The sequence below is a fragment of the Numida meleagris genome, chromosome 1, assembly GCF_002078875.1.
Source record: "Numida meleagris isolate 19003 breed g44 Domestic line chromosome 1, NumMel1.0, whole genome shotgun sequence".
Classification (NCBI taxonomy): Eukaryota; Metazoa; Chordata; class Aves; order Galliformes; family Numididae; genus Numida; species Numida meleagris.
The window spans coordinates 38,651,288-38,671,912 of record NC_034409.1 but is presented as its reverse complement, the minus strand read 5'-3'; the positions used below and the strand labels follow the sequence as shown (position 1 = coordinate 38,671,912).

The 20,625-nt window shown below is 35.4% G+C and overlaps 1 protein-coding gene across 1 annotated transcript in view; it reads right to left on the bottom strand.

The window, feature by feature from the left end:
• The window catches only part of ZDHHC17 (zinc finger DHHC-type containing 17), a 66,896-nt gene that overhangs the window by 8,783 nt on the left and 37,488 nt on the right, over nucleotides 1–20,625 (bottom strand). Inside the window, exons 8-13 of the mRNA XM_021385224.1 lie at nucleotides 17,372–17,497; nucleotides 15,961–16,103; nucleotides 13,254–13,354; nucleotides 5,066–5,190; nucleotides 2,373–2,435; nucleotides 1,424–1,517 (exon numbers count right to left, since the gene is read on the bottom strand). Of these exons, the coding sequence (XP_021240899.1) occupies nucleotides 1,424–1,517; nucleotides 2,373–2,435; nucleotides 5,066–5,190; nucleotides 13,254–13,354; nucleotides 15,961–16,103; nucleotides 17,372–17,497 (652 nt within the window). The remainder of the gene's footprint in view (nucleotides 1–1,423; nucleotides 1,518–2,372; nucleotides 2,436–5,065; nucleotides 5,191–13,253; nucleotides 13,355–15,960; nucleotides 16,104–17,371; nucleotides 17,498–20,625) is intronic.

Genomic DNA, 20,625 nt, shown 5'->3' with positions numbered 1-20,625 from the left:
TTCCAGCATACTTTCAAGTTTCCTAATGTTTACTTTTATCAACAGTTTTCCCAATTTGTTCAAGACCAAGAAGGTTCTGCTTTTTTCATTGCCACTGTATCTGGGGAAGAAAAAACAACAAATCACCTCCACCACTCAAAAAAAAAAAAACCCCAAACAAGTAACAGTCTGCTATATTACTTCTATCCAACCTAATCCCACTACTCACATACTCCCTCATTACACACAAACTAAGGTCTCTTTTTCCTTCCCCACCTGATTTTTATGCTTTTCGAATTACTGGTTAAAACTCTGTATCTTTTTGTCCCATTGACAAGTACTCCTCATCACTGTCACAACACAAATATCAAACTGTCACTCAACACTGTCTCCAAAAGCTGAGCTTGTGCCCACTCAGCCTTTTTGTTGTTGTTCATTAAAGATTTTTTAGCTCTTGTAAAACATCTAAAATATAAATCGAAAGTAACTATGTGACAATAGTAGGAAATGTAAAATATAACGGAATGATCCAAGTCCATCTCCATGAGATTTTAGTGATGCTCTGTTAACAATTCAAATATCAGCACTGTCCCTAAGAACAGTCAAACTACAGTGACTATTATTATTATTAATACTTCAAAAGGACTACAATGGAGCTTCTGACAGTGAATACTGGTCCTGATTCCTCCCCGAGATTAAAGTTACCTCTCCTCAGGTCTTTAAAAAAAAAAATAAATGAAGCAACTGTATTCATTTTCTAGCTGTGAAGCTCCTGCATAATAATGGCTTCCAAGTAAATTTTTCAAGAAGACGGACAGGGAATTGCAGCATTTAGAGACTTTATTCCCGTTCTGCATCAGTTCCTTATATCATCACTGGGAGAAAAAATGAATTTATTCTGGGAACTGGTGGGTGGAAGGTACGAGTGAGTCAAAAAGAGAAGAATACCAGTAGTAAGCCATTCTGTATTTAACTCCTATAACTGCATTTTTGAATACGTACACTTTCCCATTAGAAAATTATTAGTAAAGATGAAAAATTTTGTATTATGCAAATGGATAAACAGTCAGTTGTGGAATCAGCAGATGTTCTTTCTGTAGAATGAAAAGACTAAAAGTTTAACTGACTTTTTAAATTATTAGAATTTAAGTTAGTATAGATATACAAACAAGAAACTGAATTAGACAGAAAACTATTTTGAGTATGGCTATATAACAGATGCTACAGGTAAGACTAACACAGAGAATCACATGTAGAAAGAAAAAATAGGATCAATACTAAAAATTATCTTCCTTCTACCAAAAGTCGTCTGCAGTTTTTCTGCCAACTCACTCTTGCCATGAAAGAAGAACACGCAAAATCCCATACAACATACAGGATCGATTACAGAAGCTTTAACTTCTTTATCTATTACAAAGGCATCATATTTCAGCAGATTACTTACCTACACAATTACCCACCCACGGGCAGTGGTGATCAAACTTTGCTATACATCGATTGCATACACCACAATGTTTAGACCTCACTGGTTTCCGTATCTGTAATGTTTATTAACATTTGTTTAGAACAGCAAAAGATCAGTTTAATGCTAAGTAACTTTTGTTAACTCCTCAGATAACTTCAATTTTTAACATGATCATAGCTATTAATCTTAATCTATACATTATTTAACGTAAGCAAGCATAGACTACAACCTTAATTTTTTTTTTTTTTTTAATATAAAGGATTTTTTTTTCCCCACAAAGTTCTTCTATCCCCTCCTGCTCTCAAGCTTTGTATAGCCACCAGTTTCATTTCAGCTTTTAAGCAATGAAAGTACAGAATGAGTTCCAGTTCCATGATTCTGTCAGCAGTATTCATAACGAAGCCCTAAACTGTTCTGCTTATTTTCTTAAGACAGGAATGCTATTCAGGAACTGCAACTCGAAACTCTTGATTACTCTCAACAATTTTTTTAAAGTACGTGTTTTGAACTAAATATAAAATAGCAGCAAAGAAAAAAGATCTGATATTAACTATTTTGAGATATACACATATACACACACAATTTTAAATTGTCACACTTGTACATCATATTCCAGATTTGATTTTGAGAATATCATTCACGTTCTACACAGCTCAGAGCATTAAAGTGTAATACTGACTACCTTGATAGTTAAGAAGTTATCTTTTTTAAAAAAAGAAATATATTTACCATGAATACTTTTCTTCCTTATTATTGCATAAGGCTTTTTGTGCAAATTATTTTGTTTTTCTTTGAAAATACTACTTGAATTAAAGATTGCAAATAAATTCTGCCCTTTATATGGAATTTTTAAGGACAGGAGTGTGTTCAGGATAGGAACATCTAGTTTTGGCACAGAAAAAAAAATATGTATATACATATACACTACCAAGCATGTACTGCAGAATATACTAAGGTCCAGACTTCCTGTCTCTGCAAGTTCTACTATTGTCTGCAGAAAAAAGAAAAAAGGATGAAATAGAATTTAGCATACAAATAAATGTTGACAAGAACTGTAACATGTCTGACTCAGAGGCTGTGAACTCTATAAATTTCAGGTACTCTCTACACATAGGAGCAAGTTAAATTCAGTTGAAACTGATTTTAAACATACTCTGTTAATCCAATGTAGAATTTTACTTTAAATTGATTCTAGTTTATACTCATTCTATTAGATTTAATTGGAAAAAAAGCGGGTTTATACTAATTTTGATAAATCCACACAGCACCAGTTTGACCAGAATACTGCTAAGCCTGATTTCTAAATTTCTAAACAGGAACACAAAAAAGACCTTCCAGGAAGCTAGGAGGATCAGCCAGTCTGAAAAAGACCATTTCTAGAGGTATCCCATCAAAAACTTTAGATCTGCCTTTACCTCTTTCCTCAGATGTTGAAGCTTCTAGAAAGAAAAGAATAATGCAAACCAAACCTTCTCCTACAAACATTATACTCATGGCTTACGTGACAAACATACAGAGGTATCAGCTAGAGCATCCTTACTCCTTCACACTAAATGGTAACTTCTTTTTATTTTGTGCTCTCCCTCAGTATCTACTTTACTGATGGAACAGAAGAAACCTGTAACTCTGTTATATGGTTTCCAACAAATTCCAAAATTCAGCAGCTGAAATCTGTCTCACATGAGACTTTTAAATGATGCTTGCAACATATGCAAAATATCCTGAAAGCATCTTCTGCCAAAATAGCCTTCCTTGATCCAGAAGAATTCACTCAGCGTAAATTGCCTTACAGTAAACAGATCCATCTATTGCTCCCCTTCAAACCATGTACAGCTTACGCATCAACGTGGCTTCTAACTGGAGAAGCAGTAATATGGTTCGTACAAGTATTACCACAGCAATAAAATGATCACTTCCCTAATTAGATGATGTGCACTAACTTGACTGAAGGTGCAGAAGTTTTGCCCACAATACTATACGAGATGTTTGTTCTCACGAGAACAGAGCTGAAAAAGGAGTATGTAAAGCCCTTTCAAATAAAGCTTTCCTTAGAACTTACAACACAGAGAGATCCAGGAGGACAAGAGTTAAAATACACTTCTGTACTTTGTGAGCCCTGGGTCTATCTTCTGTGCTTTCAAATTATTAACATTTGATTGTGAAAACTGATTTATTTATTTTAAGAAAAACTCAGGTTATTTTGTAATATAGAAGCGCTAGATAAAAAAAAATGACATGACATATCATCCAAAGAATAAACATCCGAAAATGCTGCTTACTGCAACATTTCCAAACATCCTTAACTTGCTCATCTGGAATCGAAAGAATTTTTTGGTTACTTGTTCAAAAGCTAAAGGCAAACTCAGTGTAAACACACTCAGAGACAAATTATGAAAACACGAGAAAGTACTACAGGGCGCCCAGTTAAGACACGCTCTACAGAGGTTTACGTCCCCGATAACAGATCACTTTATAATTGGGTTAGTTGCAATATAAGAAATCCAAAACATTCGCAATGATATTCATCTAAATGAGGAAGTTGTCTTTTACAATTCCTACATAGTTCAACAAGGCTTTTGTACCCACATATAACCAGTGCACGTCTCTAAAATGAATGGCATGTTTGTGCAATTTGCTGAATCTGAACCAATGGGCAACTGTGGACTTATTTAATTAAGCCCTGTTGAAGAAAGAGAATTTAGTCTGGATTTTACTTTGGCAAATTTGCAATAACAAGGAATTTGCACAGAAAATTTGTACACTGACCAATAAAACTCAATAATAATATATCAGAGAAAAAAATCACTCAAGCAATCACAACCATCTTTTAAGGGCTGCAATATCTTTATCCCTTCATAAGGCCCTAACTCCAAGTGGCTTTATGTTAATCCACAAAGGTGTTTTCACAAATGAACAAGAAATAGTAACACAGAACTCAATTTTTGGTGGCACTTGAACTTCTGGAATACATAGAATGAAACAAAAACAAAAAAACGTTCCTGGTCCTTCTATATATTTGGCATGTTCAATGCTCAGTTTGGCTGCTGAGAATGCATAGAAATTAGATGTAATACCATTAGTGTTAAAAAGCATTAGATCTCGTAAGATCATCAATAATTTCTCTAATATTTAATTAAAAAAGAAGTAAGACTGCCAATGGTTTTGGCTGTTTTATACTTAAAATCTTCAACAATCTAACACTTTTAAATACCAATATAAGAAAAACTAGAGCTGCTTTAAAGTCTGGAAAGTTTTTATAGCATCAAACTAGCAATACTTAACCTATAATGAGTCACTTCTTACATTAAGGTAAAATTCGAAACCTTTACATTTTCATCCAACTACTTTTCAAACTTTTTCTACTAAAAATTTAAATCGAAATTTTTTATTATTTTTCTCTTACTGAGAAAAACCTAAGTGCAACTTTGGACCAGTTAGACTTGAATGCTTATTCTGAATAGAAGAGAGAAACCTGGGAGTCGAGGGAAAGGGAACTTTCAACATTTTAGACCCTTTCCTATACAACCCTTTATTGAAATGTCATGCATTAAACAGCAAACTACTCTGACCAAGCTGCAGAAGGCAAGCTGAAGAACATGTCTGACACGCTCACAGTTTTACCTTTTTCTTTTGTTCTTCTGTGGCTTTGATGATTCCTGGATCAGATTTCCAGGATTTTCCAAAATTGTAGAAAAGTGCAACGCTATTAGCAAGGAATGGAAGATGGATAAAGAAAAAATTGAGATGTGTTTGAAGTCAAGGAATTTAAAGTTTAAAACCAAACTTCCTCTTGAAAACACCCACTAATAATTCTGAAATGAAATTAAGATGAGTCTTTTATAAATGCCCTTGTCCAAAATAACCAAATTTGACGTTGATCTAAGAACTTCTTTTTTGTATTTAACATTTTCTACTGCTCAAAATCCCAAACTCATGTTTATAAGATGTTCTCTACAAGATACTTCTAAAGTACTTAGTTCTCCAGAAGTGAATAATGACAGTTCAGTTTTTGTGATTATTTTCCTCTTTAAATAAATTCCATTAAATTTATCTTCTCAAAAGTATTTCCTGTTTTCACAATAAACATTTCAAAGTTCTATTTATAAAATCATTATTTGACTAATAAGTTTTCACTGGCTTGAAATTCCAGTTAGATGAGAAAAATGCCTCTTTCCAGCCTTTTAAGGGACTGTGCTAAACGGAACAATGCTGCACGACGGTCACAAATCATGTCACAACCATCAATTATCGCCAAGAAAGCTACTATTTGAAACCCTGGTCCTGTCATGAGGCAATACCCATATTTCACACCAATGAAAGTTATTTTTTAAATACTAATACAGCTAATACTTACAAAAACACAGGATTCAGAGATCCCTGGAAGTGTTTATAAAATCAATTTACCATATTAAGACAGAAAATAACCATTAGGTTTAAAATACATTTCCTGTGTTGAATGGCTCCCCATAACATGCATAGTCTTATATTTGACATTTCTTCATGGAATTAGAACATTTCTTAGCAATGATGTTGGAAAAGCAAATACTTCAGATATGCTTCTGCCCCTAAAACTGAAAAATTAAGAGTATTTGCTCTGTTCAATAACCCTATAAAGGACTTCACCAACACTAATGATACTTGCCAGCTGTTATTCATAAATGCAATGAGATACCATATTTGACAAAGCTCTGGGTAAAAAGGACACCTGTTTCTCTGTCACAAATCACTGCACAAACTATATTATTACTCTGAGTTACCTGGATGAATATTACTCTCTACTTTGGGAGTCACTGAGACTTCCGTAATTAAAGCTTAATATGGATGTGTTTCTGTTAAAAAAATACTCTGCATACAAGCATAAAGCATTATAAAGCTAAAAATATCATGTGGCAACTTGCATGGAACTGACATACAAGGCTTTGAAAACAATATAATAAAATCATTTTTGCAAGCTTTGAGAAAAATTGGATTTTGAAGCTAGAACAGATGTCCAAATATGTTCCACTATATATCTATAATTATATTCTATTCTGTTAGAATTCTTGGAAAAACAGATTAAGAAAGGCATTAAAAAGTATTAAGAAATATATTACAAAAACTATTTGTTAATAAATCTATGTGGTACAGATAAAAGCAAATATTAACTGGAAAAAAAAAAAGAGAAGTTCTGAAGAACAACAGTAAGCCTCTCAAATCCTTCTGCAACACTCTGGCAGCATGGAAGAACCCCGAAATATCAACAAATGCAATTAAGGCCTCTTTTGTACTTATGAAATCATAGAATCAAATAATGGTTTGTGTTGGAATGGACCTTAAAGACCATCTAGCCCCAGCTACCCTGCCATGGGCAGGAATACCTCCCACTAGATCCCAAGGCCCCATCCAACCTGGTCCTGGAGCACTTCCATGGTCTTCCCAGGCACAGAGGCGAGGTTGACCGCTCAGTGGTTCCCAGGGTTTCCTTTTCTACTCCCTTCTAAAAATGGGTGCAATGTTTCTCTTTTTCCACCCACCAAAGTGTAATTGTTAATCCAAGTGCACTCAAAAACAAAACACTTTTGTTTCCCTGTTCTGCTAGGAGAAGGAAGTGGCTGTAAATTTCCAATTAAAATATTGGCAAATTAAATTAAAATAATAGTCATGTATGTGATATAATAGAATGTTCGTATTAACTTATTACAGTTTCTTTCTCTGACCAGTTGTTCCCAGCAAGTAACAGGGAAAAAAAACAGCTATACTATAAACTAAACCAAGTTCTATTTGAAACATTACAGACAAAAAGCTCTGACTTTAATATATGTACAATCTACTTTCTTCTTCTTTTTCTTCTAAATTTACCTGCTGCCAAAACTAAGCTGGTTTAACTTATTTTTATAGCTTTAGAGAAATTAAATTTTCTATATAATACTTATATTGTCATTGAGTTTTATTTGCTGCAACAGTGAAAACTTCACATTAAAAATACCTTAACCAGACATCTGTTACAAACAATAAAGGTACAACTAAAAAAATTTTTAGACCATTCCTAATTACTATACGTCATGTCTAGACTTTTAAAGAAGACAGGAGAAAAGACAACTTATTTTCTATCCAGTAGAATGGTTTTTATAACATTAAGGCTTTTTATTTTTTTTTAAACTGATCAAAATTTGTACAACATGGAATGTCTAAGGATCCAAGCCCCGGGAAATTCAGTATGCAGAATTTATTTATTTATTTATTTATTTTACACGTGCCCTTCCTACTTTTTTACTCTGTAAAATACAGGACAGAGCCTCAGGAACTCCCCACAGACTCTAAATTTTGCTTTTTACCATGGTGGTGTGAGATGAGTGTAATGCTGACAGATTTAAATTGTGGCAGATAAATACCACAGACAGGAGATGCTGGGAGTTCACATGAGAAAGGTGATTTATGTACAGGCAAGCAATAACTACATAAATGGTGAAGACTGAAAGAAAACCAGTACCTTCAAAGAAACCCAAGGTATTTCTCATAAATTTTAAACAAAACTGGGGAGAAAGGATGAAAACTAGCCAGCCTGAAGGAGAAAGAAAATTAAGAACTGTACTTTCCAGGACATTTCTAGAATCTGGTGTAGACAAATAACTCAGAGAGATTCACTTCACCTACCCTTCAACCACCTGGAAACAAATAGAAACATAGGGGTTTAGAAGGGACCTCTCAACAGAAAGTAAAACCACTTCCAGTCTTCAGCATTAAGACCCTTAAGTCAGACAAGCAGTGCCATGCAATTTCTTTTTTTTAAATTATGAATTCTCCTCAGACATTTACTTCCAATGAAATCTTAGCAACTTGTATCACAAGCATCTCTCAAAATTCTCCATACATAACAAAATCCTTGTAACTTTGCATTAGCTCCCCAGTAGGGAATTAGCTCTCCAGAGACAGTGCCTCATTTTGTCCTAGTTCTCATCTGCAACTGTGCAAAGAAAACTCCATTACCATCTTAATGGCTGCAAAAAGCATGATACAACATTTACCTCTGGCACCATTACTAATCTTCTGCCATTTATAAGGTTTCCCCAGTTTTCACTGTGAGAGACGAAGCAAAAACAACCACAAAATGCTTCCTACCTTCAGTCTCAATCAATATGCTTTAATTATAAGAACAAGAACAGGCTGAAAATCATTCCAGGAAACCACTTGGAACCCAAAGACTGCCTCATTAGAAAGAAACAACACCAAACAAGCAATCTCCATCCCATCCCAAACCCCACGAGTGACGCAAATTTATGATCAGCTAATTTTTTATCCTGACCTGCAGCCTATTTAGAATGGCCCAAACAAATGCCAATTCCTGGTATCACAGTTACACATTGTACAACAGACTGAAACCGAGCCAGAGTGCACATTATATACCAATATGTTCCCTTTTACTATCTACGAAGTCAATAATAAATTCTTTTCTCCTAAAGATCTGCAGCTAGCATAAGATGTCAGATCAACACAAGCTAATGAATCTGCCAATTCATAGTAGCTGTACATTCAGATCCTAACCTACAGGTATACAAGAGGTCTCATATGGCTAGATATTTATTAATGATATCCATTTTATCAGCTAAAGATCTAACCTCCATCCTCTGTTTATAAAGAAAAATCCCATAGTTTCCAAAAAGTAATTGACTCACTAACATCCCACAAATTTTTACTTTTTAAACACAAGTTATGGACAGCTGAAAGTGGAGATCATATTTTTTCCCTGTTTAGATTCCTTCAGAAACAAAGTCACTGCTTCTTTCTTTCTCCAGGTAATACTCTCTTTTTTCTTCTTTTTTTTTTTTTTGTGCTTTCTTGATGGAAACCTTTCAATTTTGATACTGTATGGGTTTTTGGGTTTTTTTGTTTTTGTTTTTTTTACTGTTTAACTATACCAATTAACTAGTTACTAATTTTAAAATATCAAAGAACAGCTTGGGCTGGAAGGGACCTTATGGACCATCCAGCTACAGCTCCCTGCCGTGGACAGGGCTGCCACCCCACCAGCTCAAGCTGCCCAGGATCCCATCCAACCTAGCCCTGAACACCCCCAGGGATGGGGCATCCACAGCTTCCCTGTGATTATTTTGGGTTACAGCAATCCCTGACATCTTAAAAAAAACAAACAAACAAAAAAAAACCACAGAGCCGCAAAAGAACCTCTGACACAAGAGGCTCTATTTGTTCAGCTGTTACTGAAAGTCTGGATGAACAACTGACATAGGAACTCAATATGCATGCCCCGAATTTCTACAGAACACAAGAGAATGTTCTACCTATAAAACGCTAAAGGAAAGTAATTAAATACTCTACTCTTGGTAACAAGATCTATTATTTGTAAAAGTAATTTCAAATGCATTTTTCCCTTTTAAAAATGAAAGTAAATTAAAATATAGTGATTCCACGTATAGGATTTTTATTATTTCACCCTGCTCTGCAAACAGTAGAAGATAAACTAAGAGAGCAAGTCAACTATCCTTCATTACAGGCAAAACAGCAGAAGGGAAGCGCAAACGCACAGTTCAGAAATTTCTTAACTCCCATAAAGAAGAGTATTCTATTTTAACAAATAAATCAGCCTCAGAAAATACAAAGCAAATTCAATCAAGTGTAAACATGCACAAAATTAAGTGCATTAGATTCATATAAGTTGTTCAAATTTACTTTCAAGATTGGTCTTTTAAAGGACACATCATTAAGTCTTGTGATTTATAGAAGACCATATTTGCTGTGTGACAATCCTTAAATTCAAGAAAATACAGGGCTAATCTTTGGTTTTGTACGTTCTTTATGATACGCTGCTTCTACTGCCCTTTGCTGCCTCACTAGGATTAAAACCAGCAAACTAGATGATGATTCAGACACCTTCAACAAATCTACAAGAAAAGAGAATTCCTAACAAATACTTGAATATTAAAGCAATGCTTGCAGCAATAAAGACTTTTATATTACTTGTAATATTACATTTGAAGTTCCAGTAAGGTAGTACTTGACAGTTTAAAATTAGAAACATTTTTCCCGAGAAAAATATTGTCAGAATCCATAAAAATGACTAGGACAGGTTTCATCATCAGATGAACATTTCAGAGTATGAAGTAGTGCTCTGCTCTGCTGTAAGTAATCATACAAAGCTGTAAAAATACAAGAATCTTTTCCCCAACCACAGCACTGTGCCTCATGCTATAAAAATAGAGCACTCATTCAATTTTTTTTTTTTTTCCTTCAATAAAGCTACAGGGCAATTTTCCAGAAGAAGAAGAATGGATTTGGAATCTTATTATGAAGACTTTCAATTTAAAATCATCAATTAAAGGAACATGGCCCCAAGTACAGTCTCCAAAGTTGCTTGTCACACAGAATTGTGTCAGCTCTAATGAATACAATCAGTAGAAACTGAAACTTTCAGACTACTTTTGTGTATAAAGAAGCTTTTGAAAAGGTTTTGAGACATCAAACTTAAATTACAGCAGCAGTACAGTATCTTACTGATGTTCTCAAGTCACATTTTCGTATTAATTATCTATGCTTACTACTTCTAGTGAACAATAAACATTACCCAGTGACAAACTTCAAGATACATTAAACAGGATGGCTATCAGAAATAAAAATCTGAGCAAGATGGTACATATGAAATATGTCAATTTTCATTGGAATATGAAAAAAACTATACATTCCAGGAAAAATATCTCTTAATTTGTGAGCATTATGACTCAGCTTTTCACATCAAGACAGAGGCCATCACCATGCCATGTCAGCTGTGGAAGCAATTCTAATCCAGTGAAGGACTTTGACTTAAAACTTAGCACATACTTAGACACGGTTCAAGATGATGTTATGTTAACACAAAAAAGCTTTTCAAGGTATCTCAACATTCGCTACTCAACCATGAGCTCCTGAACAAACTCTATAAGGTACGGAGAGATCAGAAATGAGATGGTGCAGTTGTTAAACCTGCCTGAGAAAGTTTTATTTCACTCTTGCCAGAAGTCAGGCATGTTTTCTTACCAAAAAAAACCTGAAAAGCAATTTCACTCTAAAGGCATGGTGTACTTGGACTACCTACTCCATTCTGGCAGACATGGAAAATTATACTTCCATTTTTATGTACTGTTTTTTAAAGTGTTCTTTGTTATCCATACTGTACTTGTTTTCCTTGCTGTGCACTTACTATTAACTGGGGAAAAACAAATGAGATAGGTATTAGGATCAGCATTTCTAAATGACTATTACGAGACATGGGCACATTAGCGCATACAGAATTTTTTTTTTTTGTACTTAACAGATACCAGAATTTTTTTAGAAAAAGCAACACGAAGTAGCAGTCACCTTATGTCCCATGAGACTCATGATATTATATTAAGAAAGCTCTTACAGCAGCACCTTTACAAACACTGTAGCCAAAGGCAGCATGTAAACTGAGCATCAACTCTCTTCCCAAATCAAAACCATGAGCTAAGATCGAAGAACATATTAAGAAGATAATAAAAGGATTGCATTGCTACTACCTTGTTTCATGGTGTAATTCCTCTGAAACACAAAAACTCTTCCTAGGAAACCACAGAATGATAGAATCTCCCAAGTTAGAAGGGATCCATCAGGATCACCAAGTGCAACTTCTAATTCCATAAAGGACCACCCAAAAACAAACCCTATGTTTGAGAGCAATGTTCAAACACTCCTTGAACTTCGGCAGCTCGGGGCCGTGCCCCGTGCCCTGGGGAGCCTGTTCCAGGGCCCAACCAGTCTCTGGTGAAGAACATTTTCTTACACCTGGCCTGACTCTCCCCTGATGCAGATCTGTGCTATCCACTCAGACCCTGCTGCTGTCAAAAAGAGCAGAGCTCAGAGCTGCCCCTCCGCTCCCTGTGAGGAACTGCAGCTGCCATGAGGCCTCCCCTCAGCTCCTCTGCTCTGGGCTGAGGGAACCCAGGGACCTCAGCTGCTCCTCAAACATTTTGCCTTCACACCTACGTCCATCTTTGTAGCCCTCCTTTGGATGCTCTCCAGTCCTTCTTACATTATGGTGCCTGAAACTGCACAACTTATGACCAATACCCATCATTAATATTAAATTCACTTCAACTATTTGCAAACATTAAACATTTAAGAAAACATTAAATGTCTACTCCATTTTTAAGTTATTATAATTAAAATACAAAAGAAAGTTGTTTAAAAATTTCAACATATTTCCTTAGGGGGCTAACTGACATTTTTCAGTGAACTCTGAATCAATTTCTACCTCAATGAATATGTAAAGTTCACATCTAGACATACAGTCAAAAACAAAAAGATGGGCATATTCAGAGTTTCTGTAAGCTAGTATTGCTAATACATCCATCTTCAAAGACTGAAAATACAATTAAACCAAATTTATCTACAGTTTGTATGAAACAAAATTTGTAAAATCTTTATGAAGTACCTATAAAGTTAACTCCACTAGAATACAGATAATCAAAATGCCTACTGATTTTTGGGAAGTTAAAATTCATCAGCTCACAGTCATACGCATATCTTACAGACTTGCTCAGATTTCCCCACTTAAGAAACTGGTGAAGCGTAGGAGATTTTGCAGACTGCTGTAAGGCAGTTTTGAGGAAAATCTTCTACTTTCTGAAGCTTAGCAATAATGTCATATTTTTAAAGCAAAAAATAACTACCATCAACACAGAAAACAACTTTTAATGGAGACAGTCTTTCAAAATCTTTTGAAATTTTAAGTAGCATACTTACTCTTTCATGTAGGATAACCCTGGGTATTACCTCCTACTACTAACATGAAGAAAATACTACTGTATACAGAAAAGGATATCATTCCAAAACCAGAAGAACCATGTCACATACATCCAGAATTTTGTTGCCAAGTATATTCCGAGAGGCAATGCACTGTGCATGGAGTGATCAAAGAATGACCTGTAAAGCAGAAGCAATGTCATAGGTAAGTCTGAACTTATAAAATGTAAATCCTGAAACTGCTGCTTCTGAAAAAGCAGTTCCCCTTAAAATATGTACTACATAGGATATTGCAAGATGTGCCACAAAATAAAAAAAAAACCTTCTTCTCATTTTCACATTCAGAGTTCATATAGTTTCATTTTGCAACCCATCCAGATGAACAGTCATGACTCAAAGATATTTCATTAAATAATTTGTACATTCATTTTTTAAGTAAACCTCCATACCAGATAAATGAGGTAAACATGACCTGAACATCCTAGGCAAGATATCAGCCGTAACAGAAATATGTATTTTGCAGAACATAAGATGTTAACAGTTGATTTAAGAAAAATCCATTAAAAAAGTCTCAGCTTATAATGATTCACCACCACCTTAATATAATCTCACAATATTTCCTTGTCTGATTTAAAAATAGTATCTTTGTTATATACATCTCAACAGAAAAAAGAAAGCCTTCGGTTTGTTTTGAAATTGTTCACAACATCGGAAAACCCATGTTTTTCCCACGTTATTTTGGAAGGTACTGTGGTTCATAAGCCAACAGCAGTGCAGCAATAAGGATCTGGTCAAGAAATGTGAAATGCTTAGATACTTCTCTAAAACTAGACTGATAGCAGTTACACATCTGCGAGATTCCTAACCTACAGCATGGATAGCAGTTGCAAACTGCATTTACATATGAAGTTCCGATGCCAAAAATATTTACAAAACCCATACAATGGAAATCAGAAATTAAAATTACTTCAAGAAGGAAAAGGTTTAAGAGACTTTGGTGTTATCAGCCTACATACTTGAAATATTTCTGATTCTTGAATCTTCTGCTTCTGTAAGAGTTTCCAACAGAAAGTCAGAGGAAAAATAGGTATTTCCCGTAACACTAGATTTGCCAAGTTCCAAGATTGAGTGCTACTACTTTCATGAAAAAAAATATTAAGCCGTCAGAATTCTTTTTACCTCTTACACTCTGCATTTTAAAGAATAGTTGGGATAAACCATGTTAGTGACTAGGTAACGCCATATTCAAGAAAGAGCTGCTAAACATATGAAAAGTCATCCTCTAAACTGCTAAACTCCTTGTGATAAAACTTCTTCCACTACCTGCTTAAACGTCCTTACACTGAAGCTTTTGGCTTTTTGTCCTGATGGTGCCTCAGAGCTGCCATGGTTATGTATGCACTGAATAGCTTCCATTTTACCTCTTTGGTCCCTTGTAGTAAAATTCCTCTAACGGGCACTGAATAGCTTTCATTTTACTCCTGTATTCTTTTGTAGTAGCTCTCACTCCCCTAATATAAGCTTCTTAAATCTTTTGAGAAAGTCCTGTAAGGCTAAGGTGATGAGTTCAGGTGGTAAATAATACACAAATATAAATTTGGATACACAGCAGTTACACTGCAGTAACTATTCTTTCAGTGATTCCTATATACTTTTTTTTTTGTGAATGGAATAGGGAAGAAAACGGAGCTAAAAGCAGATTACCTAAGATTCAAAAGGCAAGGGAAATATTACAAGAATAATAGCAAAAGTTTCATTCAAAATCTCCACTTCGTGAAAAACACTTCAAAAATCGTGTATAACTGAACATAAAGCAAAAGATAAGAGAAATAATGTTAATCCTGAGCAGATATCGAGTAGATCAAAAATAGAAAAAAAAAAAAGATGACAATACACATCTTGAGAAACTGAAATGTCATCCCTGCCTGTAGGAAGTGTGGCTGAGGATTTGCATTACCAAATGATCTAGCAGTGGGAGGAGGTCACTAGATTGAACAGCCTCAGAGATGAGAAAAAGACTGAATAGATTTTCTCAAAGATCTGTCAGAGACAAGAGTCTGATGACCACCCTTCCCATATGTATTAAGACCATTTAGATTCCATGAAACTGATTTATGAGGCAGGAATATTTTCTTTTCCTCTATACAGAAAGCAAGGAGGAGCAAGTGGTTCTAACAAACGTGATATTCAATGCCAGAAAAGGAGATAGCTCATAAGTACAATTACACAGTAGTTCTTCTATACATGCCACATGACAAAGAAAAGCAAAGCACAGATTAAGTAGTCTAAAGATCCTGACAATCTGCTAAAGTACACCTGTGCACGTACACATTTATGAACATATTTAAAGCTCTTTACGATCAGTTAACAAATCAACACCACTAAAAAGCAGCCGCTTTCTTCAGTCACCCCTTTGCACAAAAACAGGGTTCTGACAGTATACTTGTGCAGGCCTTTTTTTTGTCCCAGTAGCTTTACCCTTGACTGCCTTCTATACAATCTGCACTGATAACTCTTTGTTAGACAGACATTCAGCACCCTCCTCTGGAGAATGATTGAATTTCTGCTTTGCTGTTAGCTTCTACAAGCTCAGTGTAATTCAGTCAATGTAACTCCATATGTATCTGCAAGACAATGGAGCAAAGTTGCATAAGACCTTTCCAAGGAATAATGATAAAGAAAAATAAGTAAATAAAGCAGCATGAAAAACAAATTTAAGATTATCTATCCAACAAAACACTTCTTGTACGCACACTAAACAGACGGTGTCCTGATGAAACACTTACTTTGAAAGAAACTGCACCATAGCCCAAACACCACCATACATCAGCCCTTTAATGAGCCAAGAATCAATGTCTAGGTCTGCTATGAACCCAACGAGCCAAATAACTAGGAAAGGAGTTCCCAGCATCACCTTCTGACGGAATTCCTATATAGAAACAAATATCTGTCAGTAATTCTACTTTTAGGAACAGGTTGTATAATAATATTCTATAATAAAAAGGACAGTCACAAAAACTTGTATCAATTTTCAGGAAGCATGACATGTTGGGGGAATTTTTTTTTTTTGGTCACTACCTATATTTATGTATCTGCAGTATATATGCAAACAAATTTCCTAAAACCTGTAACAAATTAACAGTTTATTTTAGAAGAATCACCTTTTAAGAGATTTTACTGTTAATCCAGAATAAAGGCAATAGCAGTTCTTTTTTAAAAGCACTGAAATGCAGTGCTATACTATAGACTATAGTGCAGATAATCTCAGGCAGCGTTAAAGACTGAAGTGCTGTAAGAAATAGAGAACCAAACTGAAGACTATGCGAAGAAAGATAGGACCCTTTTTGTCTCATATAATGTAGGTACAATTCCTGTTTCAGGAACTTCCAGCTTTTTCTGGATACCGAAAGCACAGCTACAATGCACAAGTGCAGATAATGCTATGCACAAATCACTTAAGGGCCCCAGTTGTTGCATTATTGTATGGCCATACAATTACAGCAGAGGCTGTAGCCAGTGCCATAATCATCAACATGCAAGGTCTATTTAAATCAAGAAACAGTTACAAACTACAGCAACACTTAATACCCAGCACCATTTTCTCACTGATAAGAAAACATTAACAGTACACAAGTCCTCAGACTACGGGTAAAATAGACAGTTCTTCATGCCAGAGTAACCCTTTATACCCTCATTTCTTGTCTCCTCCTCTCCACAATATTAGATACTAACCCGAGCAGAAAAAGGCCTCCACGTTAGAGATTCTTACAACATTGAAAGACTGCCAACACCAACTACTTTAGTCACTGCACACAAAACACTACATAACAGTGAGGAGATCAGAGTTCTGGGTATCTAAAACTCTTTTTTCCCTTAGATACTTGAGGATCAGCTTTGTAATACTCTTGGATATGCCCCCAACAGTACAACTGCTTGGTACTTTCTTAATCTTTAAGCAGCACAAAAGCTAAAGGTTACAGTGGAGGCTTATGGTTGGTTGCAGGTTTTTTTGTTGTTGTTTGCTTTGGTGTTTTTTTTCTTTTGTAATTATTTTTAGTATAAAAATACGATATTTCCTAAAACTAAACCGTGGGGAATATACATTACTGAATTGCTTACCCTAAACAAACATGACTCCACCCTCCTACCAAAGTCAGCAGTAACACTGACTTATGTAAGCACTATACTACTTCTCACCTTATCAGCTTTTAGTTTTCTCAGAAAGGATGGACTGTCATATCCCTTAGCCTGTCTTGCTTCCTGTAGGTGATTGATCATCCAAACGTTTTTCCTCTGTTTTGCTAGATCAAGTGGTGATTCTCCCTGCCAAGAGCATAAAAATGGGGAAAAAATCTGATTTAAAAATAAAATACATTCAGAGCACTTTTGAAACAGAATTCTGGCATTAAATTTTTTTTTTTATTTTTTACTTTACAGCTTACTTGACACCAATCATCATTCATTCATCATTCCTTTTGATCTTTTTCACACTCAAAACTATACAAGTGGTCAAACAGAGTATTGTGTGTGATCCTGACAATACATATGTCTTGACACAGTAGGAATTGTTGCCTTTGGCATAACATATCTGTTTCCTTCCTCTATACACAGTCTGCTAGTCTGTAAAAGAAAGACTGTGCTTCCCCCTTAGCTATTGACAGGCAGCAGAAATCCAGATAGAAAAATAGAACTCGTGACCCACTGGATCATGGAAACTGTCCCAGTCTAAAGCCTGACTTGAGTTAATCCTCTGCTTTCTTGGCAGAGTGAAGTTACTAATACCACAGAATTTTTTAAAATAAGGACTTTTTTTTTTCAGAAGTTTAATGTTCTAAGTTTGTCTAGTTAATGAAGATCAAGGAAGAAAATGGGAAAGAATTAACTGATTGCTCATGTACAACTTATTCCAAAACTCTGAGCTTGGCTTGTGCTTCATATACTTTGGGTGCAAAGCCAGCAATGGTGCATGCTTTCACATTCCCTACATTACGAGAACTGACAGACAAAGCAAAAAGAGAGAGAGATATACAGGGGCCAAAGGTTACTAATGGACTGATTTGATATCATTGCTTTTTAAACTTTCAGGAAGAGAGCTACATGAAAGCTACTGACTGGGTCTAAAATTATAGAGGAGGCAAGAGACAACCAATTGCAGGTACCTCCAGCTTCAGTTTTGCATTTGACTTCTCCTCTCTTCTACTGGAGTTAAATCCCCTCCTAAACAAACCACTCATGGAGGCTTGAAAAATGGCTGAATACTCCATCGCTTGGCCCCCTCCTAAAAAAAAAGTGAGACAGGTACCAGAAACTGAAATTACCCACAAAGGGCAATCATTACTATAGACAGAAGAGGTGTCAAAAACAAAAAAGACAGTTAGCTATCTATATGCCACAGAAAGACTTAACTGTCACCTTTGCCTTTGAAATCTTGCTCCAAATCTCTAACAGGGCAAATAACATAAGCTACAGATTATGAGGTGAAGCATTTTGCTGACTAACAGGATCTTGCAGGCTGCCTGTCCAAAAAGTTCAACTACCAAAATCAGGAAGAAAAGAATATCCTTTTGACAGATGATTGATTCTCAGCAGAAATGCCTGAAATCAAACTATGGCACCTGCTTCATCACAAAATTTAATGGCATCTCATCTTGAATTGCTAGTATCTGGAAAACTCCAGACATTGTGGGTTTTTGTTTGTTTTCTTAATATCACTTTATATTTTCAGACCATAAAGATTACCTGTGGACAAGCAATTCTCTCTGGGAGTTCATCTCCCAAGTAAATCCTGAAGTTGTCTTGGGGTCCAGCTGAGCATCCCTTCCACTAGAGGGCCATGAGACACCTAGGAACTGCCTAGATAAAAAGATTGAGGGAGCTTTAAAGAAATCTTTGACTATGAGTCTAATCATCTGGGTATTTTAATATTTTCCTTGTATTCACAGGGATGGATGGCTGACTTGCTTAAAAAGCAAAAAAAAGTCAGGGATCTTGGTCCAGGATCAACAACAACTTGGCCTGCCAGAAAGCAATTAGGTTTCAACAGCATGTATTTTAAGTGAATAGACTGAAAGAATAATCTGAGGCATCATTACTACAGGGAACTTTACATGTAGACTTCCACAGACAAACCTACAGATACACTGCATAATTAACAATCTACACCTAAAATCTACTCAGTGATTTATTAACAGATTTTATTATTTAATTCCAATGATAGGCTGAGTTCTTGTGAAATCCTGTCCTCATCTGCCGAATCTGTCTATTGGTATGGCAAGATACTTAAAAAAAAACCCACAGCTCTCCCTTGACTACCAAAAAGCAACTTACACTTCAAATTCCAATTGTAATCTGGGTCTCAAAAGAAAAAAAAAAAACAACAAACTTTCTTACTACCAAAAGAAAATTGTTATTTTCTTGTACAGCATAATGCAAATAGGATAAATAACAAGAACAGGACAAATCCACTTTGATCAACTTGAAACAACTGTACCTATGATATATACACATTCATATGTTAATAATCCACATTGCTGCTTTATATCATTTTACTTCCAGGATGAACATTCTCTCTCTCCTTTTTTTATTTTCTTTTATTCTCCAAATTATCAAGTTTTATTCTGGAATAAGAGTGCGATTGTTTATGTTTTTCTCTTAGGTCTCCTCCAGTATACCATTCAAACTATCATGCTGCATAAAAGTAGCACCTTACTGAGATGACTGGTTCCAACCTGTTCCAAACCTAGAAAGCCAGCAACATGCAGTTTTCTAACATAAGCTGCCTAGAGCTGATAACAAAAAGGTCAAAATTAACAACTAATATTTCATCCACTTCATGATCTGAAAGAAGAGGAAGACGTATCAACCAGTTTATTTCTTTAATTTCTGAGGTCTTCACTGGTTTTGGTCAATTCCATGGCCTATCTGAAGAAGACTTGAATAAATACTGCTACAGAAATCTGGAAATGACTGCATTAGAAAGAAGCCTCTCATTATTTCTTTTTATTTTAAAGAAATATGAGCCAGTTAAAAAACAGCTTTTTGGTTGAAAGCTTTTTTTGCTGAACAGTCAAATGAGAACCACAAAAACGACCTTCTATATATCTGAAGAAATCAACCCAAATGTCATGTTTACTATGAGCTTGTGCTGAACATGTAATACACCACCCAAATCAACACCCATTATAAATACTGATAGGATGGTAAAACTAGGCCTGCTAGAAGGATTTTGACATCTGAAGATCCTAGAAACCAACAAGAAGGCATACAAGTAACCTCGACTCTACTGCAGATAATGAAACAAGGCACGTGTCTTCTGGCATGACTGGAAAGATATGATCCAGCAGGTTCATAAGCCTATTTTCCTACTGACTGCTGCTGTCTGTCAATAATGTAACTGCTTCAGGCTAGCTGGTATCATTTCAGTTGGCCAAACATACGTATTGTATGTACGT